Source organism: Sciurus carolinensis, chromosome 13, assembly GCF_902686445.1.
Source record: "Sciurus carolinensis chromosome 13, mSciCar1.2, whole genome shotgun sequence".
Taxonomy (NCBI): domain Eukaryota; kingdom Metazoa; phylum Chordata; class Mammalia; order Rodentia; family Sciuridae; genus Sciurus; species Sciurus carolinensis.
Genome location: NC_062225.1, coordinates 27,390,785 through 27,409,196, shown reverse-complemented (window position 1 = coordinate 27,409,196; position 18,412 = coordinate 27,390,785). Strand labels below are relative to the sequence as shown.

At 40.0% G+C, this 18,412-nt stretch overlaps 1 protein-coding gene across 2 annotated transcripts in view; it reads left to right on the top strand.

Annotated features, from left to right (window-relative positions):
- Positions 1 to 834: 834 nt before the first annotated feature.
- Positions 835 to 18,412, top strand: part of Tacr1 (tachykinin receptor 1) — a 156,489-nt gene continuing 138,911 nt past the window's right edge. The window contains exons 1-2 of one of the 2 annotated variants that reach the window (XM_047521850.1): positions 835 to 983; positions 1,139 to 1,812. In XM_047521850.1, the coding sequence (XP_047377806.1) occupies positions 1,424 to 1,812 (389 nt within the window). In that variant the 5' untranslated portion in view covers positions 835 to 983; positions 1,139 to 1,423. Of the gene's footprint in view, positions 1,813 to 18,412 lie in introns of both variants that reach the window. The other variant, XM_047521849.1, reaches the window with a different exon arrangement.

Genomic DNA, 18,412 nt, shown 5'->3' with positions numbered 1-18,412 from the left:
AACTAGAGTCCGCAGTGGGTGTTGGCAGAAAGCCCAGAACCGCGTTTGGGCAACACACTGGCTTATGGGTGGTTTCTGCACCCACCAAGCTTCGCAAGGAGCCCAGTGCCTGCGGGGAGGCTCATCCAGAGGGCTCAGATGGAGGGCTCAGCTGAAGTTTCTCCTAGAGTGAGGGGCCAAATCATCAGGGTGGCCGGGGAAGGGGTCCCGAAGACTTAGAACCTTTCCAGGTACTTTCCAGGAGAATCTGCTTCCCGGAGAGAGGAGCTAAATTTTCTTGGGGCGTGGGGGGGGGGGGTCGAAACGCAACCGCAGGAAAGTTCTCTGGACTTCTGAAATAAGTTGTTTTCACCTCTGGGTTCTCGGGTGCAGGTAGTGCAAGCCTGCGGTGCCCTTCTGCTGGAGCGCTGGCACCTTGCCCTTGCACTTGCCCAACTACCACTGCAGCAGGGCTCTGAGTTGCTTCCCTGGACGTTGACTGTCCTCCACTCCAACTGTTTCCCAAATCCTTCCTTTCTCTCCAGCATCCCTGGTGCAACTGTGGTTCCAGCTGTGGACCCATCTGGCTCAGTTACTCCCAGGCCACCTACCGCCCTCTGGTGGATTGCTGGGCGACCGGCTTACAGACGCCCACAGCAGGTAGCAAGCAGCAAAAAGGCAGGGTTGCTGCGGCGGTGGAGTGAGACAGTTGCCAACAGCTGGCGCAGCGCTGCGCACAGGGACTGGCGAGTAAGCGCCCAGGTACTGCCCCTTCCCAGTGACGTGTCTGCAGCGGATTATAAAAGCCTCGTGCGCAGCCTGCCGAGGTTCTGTTAACTCCCGAGCTGAGCAGGACCCGAGCCAAGAGGCGTCTGTGAGGCTGCAGGCAGAGGCGGCGGCGGCTTCAGCTAAAGAGAAGAAGGGGGGAAAAAATCTTCAGCTGGACAGGAGGACCCAGAATCCTGGCCATAGAACCAGAACTTTTGCAGACAGCGCTGTGACAGGTCCTCTTTTCCCCCCAAATCCTCACATATCATAGGGTTTTGCCTTTCCCGCCGCAGAAAGGGAAAATAAGAGTTGCAAATAACAGCAGGTGCAAAAAGGCGGGTTCTCTTCTTTCCTAGAACCATGACCAGTGGAATTGCTTTTCCCCTTTCAGTTTGACGCAGAAGAGACGCTGACTCCAGATTCGGAACTCAAATGCTTCCTGAAGCTTGAAAGTGAAGGAATTCAGAGCCACAAGGGGCAGGCAGAAGGTAAAGCTAGCATTTATCCTCTGAGCGCCAAGTCTCCTGCTTACAAGGAGAGTTCTGCCCAGAAAGAGACTTCCTCCCTCCTGCCTGACTTAAACAGGACCCTGAGCCTCGGGAGCCTGCCACAAGACCCCTGCTGCAAAGGGAGGCTCCGATAGCAGAAGGGAGGGCTTTGCTGCCTAGCTGCAAAAATGGATAATGTCCTTCCTGTGGACTCAGACCTCTTTCCAAACATCTCCACCAACACCTCGGAACCCAACCAGTTTGTGCAGCCAGCTTGGCAAATTGTCCTTTGGGCAGCTGCCTACACGGTCATTGTGGTGACCTCCGTGGTGGGCAATGTGGTAGTGATGTGGATCATCTTGGCCCACAAGAGAATGAGGACAGTTACCAACTATTTCTTGGTGAACCTGGCCTTCGCAGAGGCCTCCATGGCTGCTTTCAATACAGTAGTGAATTTCACCTATGCTGTCCACAACGAATGGTACTACGGCCTGTTTTACTGCAAGTTCCACAACTTCTTTCCCATCGCTGCTGTTTTCGCCAGCATCTATTCCATGACGGCTGTGGCTTTTGATAGGTGAGCTTGCCCTTTGTGGAAGTGAGAAAGTGTCCATTGTGGACCATTGCATTGCTATGGAATTTGGGGGCTGGGTCATGTATGGTCCAAGGGGAAGAGAGGAGCCACCCATGCCCTGGGGCTTTTACTGGCTGTCAGTTGGGTCAATTGTTGATGGAGATCTTTATTTTATTTTTCTATTTCATCTTTCTTCCCCTGTACCCCCCCCTTTTTATCACCCATTACCAGTCTCCCTTGCTTTCAACACACTCCCATTTTCTTAATATAACTTCCCTTACTTCATTCACTCATCTCCCTGACACTTCCATTTCCACTCCTGTTTTGCTTTTTCCCATTTATTCCTTCTCTCCTTAAAGCCTGAGGGGCATACCCAGGCCTTAGCCAAGGAGCTATCCCCTGACCAGAGCTTTGTAAATTCCTCCAGGCCTGCTCTTCTGTTGGACAGCTTCATGTCACTTTGTGTTTTAAGTACACCTAGGCACAAGTTTTCATTTTTCACTTTTTCCTGAAGATTCAGGGACTTTCAGTTCCCTTCTCAACTCTCCAGTATTATTTGAATGTGAAGAGCATTTCATCCGAATCATAAAATAGTCCAGATTCTAATTCAGCTTCCTCTGTGCTGCTAGGAGTTCTCATTCAAGAATGAGAGCAGTACAGTTCCTAAGGACCTCCACAGACAGGGGTCAGCAAGCTTATCCAGGACAATTCCTAAATTCCTCTTGCTATGGGAAGTCAATGTTTTTGACCTGTCTGTATCCACAGAAAAAAAGATGCTTGGCAAAACAAGTAAGAGCCCTTCATTCCCTACAACTAACAGATTAAGGTTTCAGATACTGATTGAAAGTGAAAAGGTTGGCATTTTCAAAGACAGGTTGATGTTCTAGAATGAATGGCTCTTCAGGTGGCATGATGGATAAGTAACTATTAGGGCACAGCTTTATTGGTATTGACTTTATTTGTGGGTGTCCCAGATCTCTAATGTGTGTGTATCTGCATGGACACAGGTGTCAAATGCCTACCTGGGATGTGGAGGCATGTTTAAAACACCTGCCACTGTGATTTAAAATGGATTATTTTGATGTACCTGCTGAGATAAATGAATGTGAGAAACCCAGAGAAGGAGCTATGAGAAAACTTTTTTAAAATCCCGAACTACTAACCTCTTTTATATAAAGACTGTTTATGACTTGTTGTTGATTTGAAGTCTCTTTCAGTTTCTGTAGCCAACCAACATTTTTTATCAGAAAAGTCTGTAATTTTATCCTTTAAGGTGGTATCCAAATGTTAACCTGTGGAGTCCATATACACCTCCCTTTGTGCAACTCTTATGTGCTTGATATGTTGTGTGTTAAGCAAGTTGTAGTGAATACATTTATATTTTAAAGGTAGAAGGTAAACCAATTATTTAAAGTGGTAGTAAAATGAATTATTTAACATGTTTCTCTTTTATGCTATTCTGGTGTTCAGATATTCAGTTTGCTGAAAGTGAGGTACACCTGTAAGTCTTTCTGTATTGACTAGTTCCTTCACAGTGGCTTCTATAAACCTAAAAAGAGAAAAAATCTGGTGCATGATACAAAACCAATTATCAGTGCAATGAAACCTGTTGCAATTTTGCCTTACATATACTTTCTTGATTCCTAAATTAGAGGATAAGGTAGTGTTTTATTTGTTTGTTTAGTTTTGGGTTTTTGTGCTAGGGCCTTGCCTAAGCCCTGACAGACCTGTCATTCAGCACAAGCTGGGGCATTCCTCAGCTGATGGAGCACAGCAGACAGCTCTCTCCCTTTGGCTAATAAAGGAGCATGCTCCAAAGCCCTGCTCTTTCTTCTAGAATTTAGAAGATTAGGGGTAAAAATGAGGGCCAAGACCCTCACAGTGGATTGGGCAAGGAGCCAGATTTTCATTGTTATTTTTCTCTAGGTAAACCATGGCAAGACCTTGACCCTCTGTGTCACCTGCTAAATGAGATCAGAGGGTCTCAGATGCCAGAGTTATGGGAAATGACAGCAACAAGAAATATCCTGTGTATCTATTGTGCATCCAAGGCTCAGGATTAGAGTTCAAGTTAGAGTTAGGATGGGCTTCAGGTCTCTATCTCCATGTGCCTCAAGTGCTCCTTCTGGTTTTCCTTGCTCAGCTCCGTGAGCATACAGTGAATTCATCTCCTTAGGCTCCCTGATAAATGTGTCCTGTGCACATGGACATCTATTCTCCCCCAGGAAAGTTGTAAAAGGAAAGGGGCCTTAAGCTCTCTCTTTATGAATTCTCTCTCCTTTTTCCAACATGGAAATGCAGACTTATAAGAAATGTTAAATTACCTTTTTGTGTGTTCTTTGAATTTTTAATGGACAACCTTGGAATCAAATCTTTAAAAATAACACCATGGTTTTTCTGATGGTAAAATTAAACCTTATTTATTGCAAAAGATTTGGGAAATATGGGGCACATAGACACAGAAATTCAAATCAGTCATTACCACACCATCCAAAAATAACACCTGTTAACATTTGATTTTCTCTTTTATAAATATTACACTACATAATTGAGGTCAGATTTTATATGATTTTGTAGCTTATTTTTTTCCATTAATATTAGTGGAAAACATTAATGCCCACATTATTAAAAAGTCTTTAGAAACATAATCTTAATAACTTAGTATTACTCCATTTATATGAATGCACTATTATTTAGTTTGCCAACTCCCTACCATATTAGGTGATTTCTAATTTTTTTCTATTATGATTAATGATGTAATGGACATATCTATATGAAAATTTTGCTTTGCTTCTTTTTTCCAGTGATGAGGATTGAACCCAGGGGTGCTCTACCACTAAGCTACATCTCCAGTTCTTTTTATTTTATGTTTTGAGATAGGGTTTCTCTAAGTTGCTCAACCTGGTCTTAAACTTGTGATACTCCTGTTTCAGCCTCCTGATTGATTTGCTGTTTAGACAATTTTTTTACAATAGAATCCCAAAAGTGGAATTATTGGATCAAATGAAATATTTTTTAAAAAAGAAAACTACCCCTCCTATGTTTAAAGGATTATAAACTCTGGGAAGAGCAAAAAACACATTTGTTCTGTCTTGAACATTTGAATCTCTTCAGCACAAAGCAGAATCTTGACACCTGTCACCTGCCATCATGTATTCATGTATTGAATACATGAATGAATGAATAAACTACACATTTCTAGACCATTTGGGAAATAAGTTATATTGTAACCAAAATATAAAAATTGCTTTAAAATCCCACTGGTGATAACTAACCAGTTAAAATTCTGAAATACTGGCTTATAATTAGTTTTTATCTGTGTTGTTTATGCTATAGACAGTCATTCTGCTTTTAAGAGCAAATTTTAGATCATATAGAAAATAGTGGGGACTTTTCATGGTCTGTGGGGGGCTTTTATGGTTGTTATTATTGTTCCTTGATATTAAAGCATGGGAGTTTTCCATGTCATAAAAATGTTTTAAAATGAGATATTTAAGGGTGCACTCTATTACATGATTATAATCATTTATTTAACCATTCTATGTGGATTTTTTACTTTTTCATTATTGCAAGTAACTTTGAAATGAATATGCTGGACGTAAACCTTTGAGAGCATCTATGTTTATTTCCTTGGAATAAACTTCTTGAAGTATAATTGTTGGAACAAATGATCCTGCCAAAATTTGCCAAATTTCCTTCTAGAACCCAAATGTGAAAAAAATCAGTTACAGATTGCAGTACTAATTTAAATGTTCCTTGAAGTCTTTCCTGAGTGGGGCAGGGGCTAGGGGAGATCTCCTAAGAAGGGATACTTTTATTTTGAGGTCAGTGATTACATAGAAGAAAATAATTTTTTTCAGAGACAAATGTAGCTGAAAAAGTTAAACTCTAGCAAACACCAGGAATTTTGTCCTTTGAAATGTTGTGATTTCTCACACTTAAAATTTATTTTCTACTATGAAAACTAAAAGGCATATATGATGTTTCATGAAATTTGAAGATGAGGAATATTGAGAACTAACATCCTCATTTTACAGGGGCTGGTGATGATGATGTTGAGTTCTATAGGAGGAGCAGAATCTGAGGAGGGAGCAGAAGGACTTATTCCTAAGCCCCACAGGAGCAGGTGAAAGGGCAACAGACAGGGAAGCTAACTTGAAATCATACATGCAGCAACAGGGGGTTCCAAAAAGCAGTGACCTGGTGTCACAGCCCCTCTTACGTGGCAGGGGTAGGTGTGTTCTCCAAGAGATGAATCACCAAGATTACTCACTACTCAAGCTGATTCTGGATATGTTGTAGTTGAGTGAAAGGAAACATCAAAATGGGAACAAGTCTCTGGATAATATGATATATGATCAGGACCCAAAGTATAGTTACCTAGGGAAGGATAACTGTTGAAGACAAAAGAGCTCATGAGCACTCTGAAAGTAAAAGAGGAACCCAGAACACATACACACACACAAATGACAGAAACTCTGCCCACTAATCTCTGGTGTCCATCTTATGCCCATCTTCCCTGGTCTCTTCTAGACCTACAGTCTGTCCTCAAACCTTACCTTGATGGCTGAATGTGGAAGCCACTGTCTATCTAAGGGCAGTCCTTCAGGCCTTCCCACCCCACCCTAAGGCAGGACTTAGATTCCAAGATCCTTTGCAGTAATTTAAGTGGACCTTCAAACCCATGACTAAGCATCCCTGGGATGCTGAGAATAGCCATTCACTAGAAGCTCATCCACCACAACTGGCCCTGTCTTTTCAAATCAAAAACTGCAAATATTACTGTTGATGTGGATCAAACTTGAGATGGTTACATCTCGAGTGGATATTTAGGCTTCCGACCTCCCCTTGAGAGGCTCAGTGCCACTCCTCTAGTGCAGCTGCTTCTCTACACTTGCACATCCTCTCTTGACTCTTGAGAGTCCCCAGTATCCTGAACCATCAATACTGGTTGTTGGTTTTCTTTTTTTAATTCTTCTTCTTGTTGCTGGTTGTATTTTTGTTTTTGTTTTTCATCTAGCAGGAATATAGGTTTCACTGGGGAAAAATAAAGAGCCATTCTCACTGTAAAAGACATACATTTTTTTACTATTATTGTTGCCGAATTAGAAAATGGTAGAATGAGGATCATAAGGGAGAAACGCTCAAATTTAGGAAAGATATTCCATCCATTGAGGGATGACGTCACCAAGACAAAATGATGTTTCCAAACTCAGGATTTTGTTCTTCCTTCAAAGGGCTCATGCTATATATTAGCTCAAATAAGACTGATTTAGAGGTAGCCACAGGAATAGGTGCTAAGTGATGTATCTAATATCAGTTGCACAAATAATTCTACAGAGGAGAAGAGAGTTCATGGTCAGCAGTGGTGAAAGATCAAGGATGACTGCAAAAAGTGTAATTGAGTTGAGCCTTGATGTTTAGATATGAATTTTAGAGAGGATGATTGTTTTTTTGTACCAGGGATTAAATGCAGGGGCACTTAGTCACTGAACCACATCCCCAGCCCTTTTTATTTTGAAACAGGATCTCCCTAAGTTGCTTAGAGCCTCACTGAGTAGCTGAGTCTGGTTTTGAACTTGCAGTCCTCCTGCCTCAGCCTCTTGAGTCACTGGAATTACAAGTGTGTGCCACTGTGCCCCTTGAGAGGATGATTTTTTGAAAGGTGACACTTCAAATTGAAGACAGTGTATGACAAAAGTATGGAAGTCAAAGATTGCAAAGTGGGGAGAATGACAGACTGATTCATCTGGATTAACTCACATGTGAATCAGGAGATGAATGGAGGACTTGGTAGGGAAAAAAATGAGTACAGTTATTAGATTTGATGAGAAAATACAATGATTAGTTGGAAATGCCCAAAAAGCAACTTGAGAGGTGGGGTTAGGGAGTTAGAAGCCATGGATCAAAATGTAGATTTAGTTTTCCAGAGAAGCTACTTCTTCTATCTATATACATGCTTCCACAGAAGAACAGTCTCAAGATTCACAGGGATGTCCAACTACACACTAGGAGGGAAGAAAAGAAGCAGAGAGGGAGTAGAGAAATTAGAATAAGTGGAATGACAAAGGCTAAGAGAGTCAACTCGTGGTTGACTGTGTTCATTTGTGTCATTGAATCCAAGGACAGTGAGGACAATTTTTTTGTCATTAGAGAACATTGGTGATCTGTAAGAGACTGTATCTGCAGGGTATGGTCAGGGGAATAAACTTAGATGGCAGCAAGGGGAATGGCCTTTTTCTCATTCATCAAATCATCATTGACCACCTACTATGTGCCAGATGCTGAGGCAGGAAGACACTACATTCCCCCTGGGAATTGACGAAGACACAAACATCCAATAACCCAGTGTGATCAATGCCATGCCAAGGGTGCTTGGAAACAGAATAAAGAACTACCCTTGGGAGTACAGGTGAAAGTAGGAGAAGGAAGGGTTGGGGGAGGGGAAGAAGAAGTGGAGCAAGAGGAAAGAGAAGGAGATGGAAAAGAAGAAGAGGAGGGGGAAAGGGAGAAGGAGCAGTAAAGTATAGAGGAAAGAATGTGGAGTGCTATTTTTTAATTAACTTAAGAACTCTGGATTGGGAATGCTCATAATGATTTATTAATATGTCACTTGAAAACTAGAAGGGAGATTTCATATTAATAAAGTTTATAATGATATCTTCTATTTGTATGCTTTCCAATCCATTGTCTCATCTAATCCTCATGATGCCAGAGGGGATTCTTTTTCTCCCTTGGAAAGACTATTAGAAACAATTTCTTTTATGGTTGTCCTCCAACTCTCCACCCCCTCACAGCTTGAAGACACAGGCAATTTGCTTTTATGTGCCTTATATACCTCCCTCCATAATCCTGTTCAGGATGGCTTTTGAATGATCTTGTGTCTAACGAAAGCTGTCATTGAAAGCATAAAAGTGATGTAAGGGTCCTACTCCACCAGAGAGAACATAAGAGACCTTTTTGACAACCTTTTACCCAAATATAAATTCAAACCCACAACCTTCCAGATAGGGTCATTGTAAAAGTTTCAAATTCTACTTGAATATTTCACTCAATTTGTCCGACATGTTAATTCAATCAATTGTATAGTATCATAAATTTCTTCTTTTTGTTGAACTGAAATCTGTCTCTCTGGTTTGGGACTGTTTCTACATCTAATATCTCTTCCATGTGGCAGTCATTCCAACACATTCCTCCCGAATCTTCCCCATCCCTGGTTAGCTATCCTTGGTTCCTTCATCTTTCCATCCTCTCTGGTTCATGTTAATTTTTCCCAATTGTTAATGGTCCTCTTAAGAAGAAATGACTAGAATGCAGCCTTACCCTCTTGCCCCCATCCAGCATTGCCTGCTGCAGGACAGGAATCCTCCCTGGTAGCCTTGTTGTCCTCTGAGGCTTAACTCAGGAACCACCTCCACTAAGAAGCTTATCTTGACCTACAAGTCTGAATGAGGTGTCCTTATTATCTATTCCTATAGCCTTCATTCAATGGCATTGTACTGTCTATAATGTGTTAGTCTCTAGCACAACTCCCTGCCCACTAGACTGCAAGCTCCATGAAAACCAGGATGCTTTATCTGGTTTCCAGTTCATAGCATCTACACAAGTTCCTGGCATGAAGTGGGAATTTTTTTAAATGTATGAACCATGGGCAAATTGACTATGCCTCTTTCCTGCACACAACAAAATCTGAAAACTAGACCCAACACATGGGACAGATCCTAAAGCACTTCTATAAAGTTGTGTTCAAGCAAAAGAAAAATATGGGCAAATTTTGCTGATTTTAGAGTCATGCAACAACATAGAACACTTTTGATTAAGAGCCCCTGTTGTAGAATGACTACCAGTTCTAATTCACACTTGCCACTTCCCTACTCCACTTGATTGAGTGCTCTCACCCGCCGCCAGGACTCCTGATCCAGGCCCTGCTGCCCCCCATGCATACTTTGCCCCAGGCAACCTCACTTGGAGGAGGTGTTGATCATTCCCACCATTCCACTAGTTTCTCCAGGCATACTAGGGATGTCTAGACAATTTGTGGACCCTTCCCTGGTCCTAACCTCCTGACTTTTTCTCCAACTCTCCCCACTAAAAGCAAGAAGTACACTCTCGCTTTACTTGTCCTCAAGGTAAGACCAGCAGAAAGCTACCCTCCAACCAGCCTTCCAAGTCCTCTGTCCACAGTAGTTGTCCGAATGCCTAGTCCATTGACCCAGGAAAATTCCAGCATACTGTGGCCCAAGAAAGTCACGGGCTGGGGGACAAATTGGGCAATTATATTATCCAAAATCCAAACACTCTAAAGCGGCTGCATCCCACTCAGTGGGAGGGGAAACAGGATACTTTGTGGAGGAGGAACCCCAGGGATGAAGAGGTACTTCAACGTGCTTGAGGCCTGAACCTCAGCATGAGTTCCAATGTAGCAAATGAATTGTTCCAGGAAATTTGTCCAAGCAGGTCTGAACCCGATGCCCTACCCTTGGGACTCTCCCAGAAATGCCTTTCTTGTCCTTCCTAGAGTAGTGCCTTTTAGTAATCTTACCTCTAGCCTTTGACAGTAGAGAAGCCTGTAGGGAAGCACACAGGTGGTGGGTTCCAGCACTGGTGCTACCGTGGACTAGTGATGCAAACATAGGCAAGATATTTGACCTTTCTGGACTTCAGTTTCCTTGTCTGAAAAAATGAATACAATAAAGCTTACCTTGTAGAATACTGTTTCAAGGAGAGAAAGGTATTGCAAAACCTCCAGTTCTTTGCCTGACCCCCAGTACGAACTCAATGGTAATTAGCATTATTATCAATAATAAACCCTGACACACCATTGCACTGATTAGGCAATCTCATTCCTGTCTCAGTCTCCTCCTGGATTCCTTCTACATCAAGTACAATAGCAACAGGGTGCTATTATAGATCCTTTATAGATTCTTACTATAGGGTGAAGCACTTACCCACTAAATTGTACTTTAAAATACTCCTGATTGACTTAGTAAATCCCTTACTAAATGCTTTCAACATCCTTGCCATCCATGGGGATGCATACTCACTCCACCAGAAGTCCATCATTTAGTTACTAAAGCTCATGCTCCAGCACAGCTAGTCCACCGCAGAACCAGTGCTGGGCCCATTAGCTGTGCTCTTTCCTAGAGGCCTCTCTATTGTCAAAGGCTAGAGTTAAGATTATTAAGGCACTATTCTAGGAAGGACAGGAAAGGTGCTCCCAGGGGAGTCCCAAATATTAGACATAGTGATAAGGTTGAATTAGAAAGTAGATTAAGGAAATAATAGAAAAGTGGGAAGGGGAATCAGGTCCATTGCTACTTGGAAAATTCTTTTATCATCCCTCAAACCCATTTTCACTTCCCAATCCTTTATGTCCTAAAGTCACTATCCTCACATGGAGAGCATGATTTGCATGTTGACTGTCTGAGGGAGAACTTGTTCATTGAAAAAAGTTCTTGCAGCTGCATAATTTTTAATTGATAGTCAACTTATTAGAGTTGTAGTGTTTCCTTAGCTTTTGAACACATAAATCAGGAACCATTCTTCCAAATCTAGTTTGTGTGTGTTGAAGTGTTAAACATGCACTTCCTCTTGATCTTTGACTAAAGTTCAATTAGCATGTAAACATAAGCCAGAATCCTTGCCCCTAATATTCAATGCCATTTCCAAACTACTCAAGTAATTTTACATATTTTCAATTAGTCCCAAATGTTCCTAAACTTAACAAATCAAATAATCTTAAAAATGTAAGCAGCATGTGTGAACTTGATGAATTAAATTCCTTTAAACATTTCAAACTGTAATCATAAATTTAATACATCTGGTTTTATTAAAAACTTCAAATCCCTAATAGAATGACTTACAAATTGGACAAATAAAATCCCTCTCAGGATTTGCATAGCTCTTGTCAATCCACTCAATTGAAACCTTTAGATTTAGCATATCAAATTCTCTTAAAGTGTGTCAACTTCCAAAGGATTAAATTTATAAATTCAGTAAAAGAGGTTCTCATAAGTATCTAAATAGTGACTATAAAATTAATTCATCGAATCCTCCTAATCATTACAATAAAATTACAAATCTGATAAGTCCAATTCTTTAATTATGAGACTCTCATTTTCAACAAAATAAAAGCAAATCACACCCAAAACTAACACACCAATCAAAAAACTCACTATTGTATACACACTGCTTTCATAGAGGATCATTTCCTCATTGTTATTTACTTTTTAAAAAGGCCTTTTCAGCGTTATAAAGTTTTACAAGCAGAGGTGGCAGGAATACCTTCTCTGTAAAGGGCCACTGAGGTCCTGGAGTCAGGGGCTGAGTCAGAGGCCAGAATCTGGAGGTGCCTCAAGGGGTCTGCACGGAGCTACACCCCAGAACTGAGCCCCGACTCTCATGGATCTCTGCCTGCCCAGTGCCCAAAGGGTCCGCCCGCACTTTGCCTCTGGAGTCCAGATTTGAAATCCCTGCTGTGGGTGTCCTGAATCTCCTTGGCTTCCTTCAAGTTTCACCTTTCCAATGATTACCTTTACATTTTATTATCTGATTTATGTAGGTGGAATCATACAAAGCCTCACCCTATCCCTAGTTTGCATTCAACTTTTTTCCATCTGATTAGCGTTCACTGCATCCTGCCCCTCTCCTAGATTACCTTATCAACCTCCATTTCAGAGTTGTTCATTGACACGTGTTTTAGCCCATTTTCTGTTGCACATAATTGTGGACTGCAAATTATTAAAAATAAAAGAGGTTTATTTTGACTCACAATTCTGGAGGATCAAATTGAGGCATTGCATCTGGACTTCTTGCTGGCAGAGCCCATCAAGAGACAGGGAGTGTGTGTGTGCGTGTGTGTGTGTGTGTGTGTGTGTGTGTGTGTGTGTGAATCTCTTCTGGTCTCACTCCCTCTCCAAGATTCACTGATGGAGGCTTCACCCTCATGACCTTATCTAATCCTGATCACCTCCCAAAGGCCTCACCTATAAACTCTATAGTTAAATTAAGCTTCCACCTACTTCATCCTGTCAGTGGGGACTAAAGTTCAACACATGAAGTGTTGGGAGTGCCCTCAAACTATATCCAGACCATAGAAACGTGGGAAAAGTGATCCCTGCCCGCCTCCCGTCCCCAGGAAAAAACATCACCACCTATCTCAGGTTCTCCATTTTCTTTTCTGAGACTTCGGATCATGAAAAAATCCATGCTAGGCTTTTTCTGGGTGTATCCTATTTCTCCACAAAAATCATCAAAAATGGTTGTGGTTAACAAACTGGGCTCCCAACATGTTTCAGGCCTGTGCTCCAGAGACATAGAGTGCTTCTGACATAGATTTGCACAGCAGTTCCCTTTCCTCCAAGCACAAAGTCTTTAGTGGCAGGATCTTGCTTCCTGGAGCCTGGAAACCACCTGGCACCCTTGAATTCTCCAGTTGGATCACAGGATTGCTCTTTGTTGGGATCGACTGGGTTTCCCTTCTGAGCCAGTCTTGTGGCTTTTTCATACTCCGGAAGTGCTGGGTTATTTCCTCTTCCCTCCATCCCCATGGTCATCAATTTTGGATAACAAAAGATAATCTAAAATTATGCTGCTCTTGCACCTCAGCCCAGTGCCCGAAGCCACAAATGGACTGATGAGCAGTCACCTTCGCCATTCTGTAGCTGCCTGACTGCACACAGGGAGGCTGCTGAACACCAGGCCAGCCACCCCCTGCTCTCTCTGTCAAGGAATATAATTGAGACACTAATTTTTAAAAGCCTCATGTGCACATTCCACGACGTGTGAGGAGATTAGGGGTACAAACTTAAATATCCACCTTGTACAATTTATTAATTCTATTTTACTGTGGAGGAACGTCCTCTTGAATAATTAATGTTTTCATAAGAGGATTTGTCTGACTCTGAAATTGTTTAAACAAAAGAGAACCCTATGAACAGCTGAAATACTCTCCTAAATACTCCCAAGGAGTCAGAGAAAGACTTAAAAATGTCCTAGAATTCATGAGGGGAACTAAAATAGAAGCAACCCTGAGTGTGAAATACAACTAGTTTAGCAAACGGCCAGAGAGGAGCCAGAAGGTAACACAGAAGAGCGTGTGGCAGATCGTCAGGAACTTATCATTTAAATTTGTTCTCTTCTCCTCCCAACTGGAAGAGAAGGGTCGAGAAGTGAATGTGTCCAGGATTCAGCTAGAATATCAGTGAAACCAGAGTCATCCCAGGTGTTCAGTGGCCCAGCGAAGGCTCTGACATCCTGTAATGCCAGAATGGAATGAAAGAAGGTAGAGATACAGTCCTCTTCTTTCTGGAGTTTTCCCTCCAGTAATGATTTAACTGGCTCAAATCTACTTTGAGGTCCTGCGCCATAAATGCATGATCCCAAATTACTGCTCTGTTAACCTCACCGCACAATTCAATTTAGCAAATTGAATTGAACCAAGCATAGCTGATTAAAATCACACAAAAGGTGAGGATAAAAAAAAAAGTCCCTAGGGACTGCTTTCTACCTCCAGGGACTCATTTGTACTTTAAAATGGAAATGTGTTTATTCTAGTTACTTACTCTTTGAGCAGGAAAGATTGTAGAGAATCCAGACAAACTTAGTATTGGGGACTGGGCCTGTAAGAGATATAAGGAGCACTGAAATTTAGGTAATTCGCAAGTGTATGGAGTCCCACTTTCCCAAATAACTTCATGTGCCTATCAAAGAGACATGGTGAATCCTGGGGTGGACCAGGGTTGTTGTCAAGAGCTGAGATTGCTGCTAAATAACATTCTTCAGTCCCTGTCAGGATTGTCTCTGCCCTGAGGTGCCAGTGAACTCTGCAGTTGTGTTTGGGTAATGAAATTAGGTTGAATTTGCTTCTGTTCTTGCTCATACGTCTTTGCAAGTCACTAGTTGTCTTGGTAAACACATAATGTTTTTATAACTTGGAACAATGTTATCATCATGCAGAGACTTTGGATCACAGTCCCAGCTAGTCCTAAGGGTCAAGGAGGTGGGGGTTAAGGGAAGCAAAGCAGTCCTGTTGAGAAGGTCAAAGCTGATCTTCACCTCTCCTGCATCTTTGTCAATGGGTTTGTGCTATTCATCAATCCTGGGACGAGGGCCAATTTTCCAAGACCTGGGCTTCCTGCCAGGGTCTGTCTGGACCCATGCTTCATCTGGAAACTTTCATCCTCCCCCCCCCCACACTGCCTTGTCTGTGTCTTTTTAAATTTTTTCTTCCTTTCTCTCTACACCTGGATAAAAAGTTCCTTGCTCCATCTCCTCAGCAGTTTTAGAATAGCACAGATTCAATCAATGTAAATGGCTAGAAAATAAAGATGGGACAGATGAAGAAGCCGTTATGTACAAACCATTTACATAGCAATATAAAAAAATCAAATTACTAGTGTTCAGATTAAGCAGATGAGTTCAGAAGGATTCTGAAAGAATTCTTGGAAGATGTTCAGTATTTAGTTGTGAACGTAAGTTACTTTTTCTAAGAAAAAATAGCTTAATCTTGAATTTATCTGTACAACTCTGAATTCCCTTCTGATCATATTTAAGCACTTATTTTTAAATTATAAAGTATCATATATTTATTAAAGAAAATGATGAACTGACTATAAAAATAGTATGAATAAAACAAAAAACAAAATCAACCCTTGTCTGACTGCCTGAATGCCACTATCATTAATTCTTAGGAATTTTTTATTCCAGGACAATTTTTCCATGCAAGAAATCTTTTTCATAATTATAGTCCTTTCCATTACTGTGACAAAATACCTGAGACGATAAACTTATTTAAGAAGATTTGTTTTGATTTATGATTTCTGAGGTTTCAGTCCACCATCACTTGGGTCTATGGTGACATAAGACACCAGAGAGGAGTACAGTGTCAGTGTAGAATAGGCCTGTTCACTTTATACAGCTGAGTAGGAGAAAGTGCGAGTGTGTGGGCTGAAGCCTAATATCCCTGTTAAGGGCATGTTCCTGCCAGTGACCTAACTTTCTCCCACTAGGTCCCATCTCTAAAAGGTTCCACCCCCTTTCAGTAGTGCCACAGGCTGGTGACAAAACCTCTAATGTGTGGGCCTATGGGGGACATTCAAGATCCAAACAGTCATTTAGCATACAGAATTTTATTTTAATATAATAAAGTAAGAAATATTTCTATAATAAATTTTCTTCTATAAAAGCATGCTGAATTGTTATGAAGTATCATAACTTAAATAGTCCCTTATCCTTAGATTCAATAGTTGTTTCTAGTTTCTGCTACAGTATGCTGTTTGTGATCAATGTTTTATATATGCGTGTTGTACACTTGCATGACTATTAGGATAAATTCTTAGAAGAAAAGCATTAAATATTAAATATTTAAAAGGAAAAATAAAACTGGAAACTAAAACTCAATGTGTTAAAAATAAAATTTAATTGTAAAACTTGCTCAGTTTATTTTTCCAGCTAAATGTTAATTATTGAGATTTTAAATAAGCAGTGATTATTAAATATTTTCAGGCTTTAAATATTTTTATTCTGCTAAATCAGTCTTCAGAAAACTTAAGCAATATGGTAGCATAAATCAGAATATACAGATCCAACATAGAGGAGAATTGCCACCCATATTCCTAACATTGTTTTAAAAATTTCCAATTTAAAATATTCAAATGTTTGTGAAGCCTGGCACAGTGGCACACGTTTGTAATTCCAGAGGCTTGGGAGGCTGAGGCAGAAGAATCTCGAGTTCCAAACCAGCCTCAGCAAAAGTAAGGTGCCAAGCAACTCAGTGAGACCCTATCTCCTTCTTCTTTTTTTTTTTTTTTTTTGTCTTGTCTCTAAATAAAATACAAAAATAGGACTGGGGATGTGGCTTACTGGTCGACTGTCCCTGAATTCAATCCCTAGTACAAAAAAAAAAATGTTTTTGATGTTTGCATTTCTTATTAGTGAGCACATTTTGTTCTTTTATTATTCCTTTATATTTCATTTTAATGAACCAGCAGATTTTAAAATTTTTAATATTAATTTTTAAGTTACATCTTGATTACAGAAACTCTTTATTAAGATATAAGCTTTCATCTGGTATATGATGCAAAAATGTTTAATGCTATTGGTTAAAACTTTAATTTCCTCTTCAGTGATTATCTTATTTTACATAATTGCATCCATTCACATTTTTCTAAAATTGTTTCTCTTATTGGCATTATCCTTAGAAAGGCCTTCCTTGACTCATAATTAAATAAAAATGCATACGTAATTTTATTTATTTTTGTGGTTTAGAAGTTCTTAAAGTTTCATCCATCAATAATTTAACTTAGATTAAATCTTGTAAAAATGTTACCTATATTTATCTTGTCCAAACACCATCTATTAATTGATCACTTTCCTGCTGAGTTATTACCTTTGTCCTACATTTAATTTTATTCTCAATTAGGCTGTTTCTTTTATTATGCAATCTGTAATTGTATATAGTGGTGGGGTTCAGTGTGATATTTCCATGCATGTATTCAGTGTATATTTATCATATCCAACCAATCCAACCATCCTGCTTCCACCCTCACACTCCCTACCCCCCACATTCCCTCCCTCTGCCCCAGCAAACTTCAAAATTCCTATCCCCATTGTACTTTCAGGTCAACTTTTTTATTTTTTATTTTTCCCATATGAGAGAGAACATGTGATATGGCAATTTCTTTAATAGTATCAACATTGCAATTATCCTTCCTAATAAACTTTGGATTCATTATTTAAATACCTCTATTGAAAAGTCCTATTGGAATTTTCATTGAAATGTGTTAGTGCGTTACATTTAGAAATTATCTTTGGGGAGAACTATTAGTGTATCAAGCTTTTTCAATTCATGAACGTAGTGCATCTTCTATATAGTCAAGACCTTAATGTGTTTTCTTAACATAACTTTTTATATTTTTTAATGTGCACACTTATTTAAAGGTTTCATACATTATTATTCATGTCATATATGTAAATTATAAATATTATATACACAAATTTAACATCTTTGGTTGCTAATAAAAGTGCAGTCGTTTCTGCATGCCTTTTTAATGGATTATTATTTGTGTATTAGGAGGCTACTGATATTATTTTAATACTTATTTTGAAACCAGCTATTTTAATGAGCTGGGTTCTAATGTTTTTCCCAGTTTTTCCTAAGATAATCATATTGTCCATAAGTCATTACATTTTATATCTTATATCTAGTGTCTATGTACTTCACTTCTTTTTCACTAGATCTTTCAGAAAAATGTTAATTAAAATTGGTAATTGTAAGTATCTTTTATTTAAATCCATAACTCCAACCACAATGTTTCTCTTAAAATCACTGTTGCATATGTAGCCTGTTGGTTTAAGGCAGACATTTTAAAATTACATCATCCAATTCCTAGTTTACAAAGAAATTTGATCAGATCTAGATAATTTACTTACCTAGTGTCTTTTGGTATCTATGAAATCATTTTTTTTTCCGTTGCCTAATTTCCTAGGTTTTAACTGTTTTAGAAGTCCTAGAACAAATACTGTTTGGTCTCGTGCTTTGTTCTATTAGGACACTGTTAACTTCAATTGCAAATATTTTGTTTACCCTTTTTGCATCTTTGCT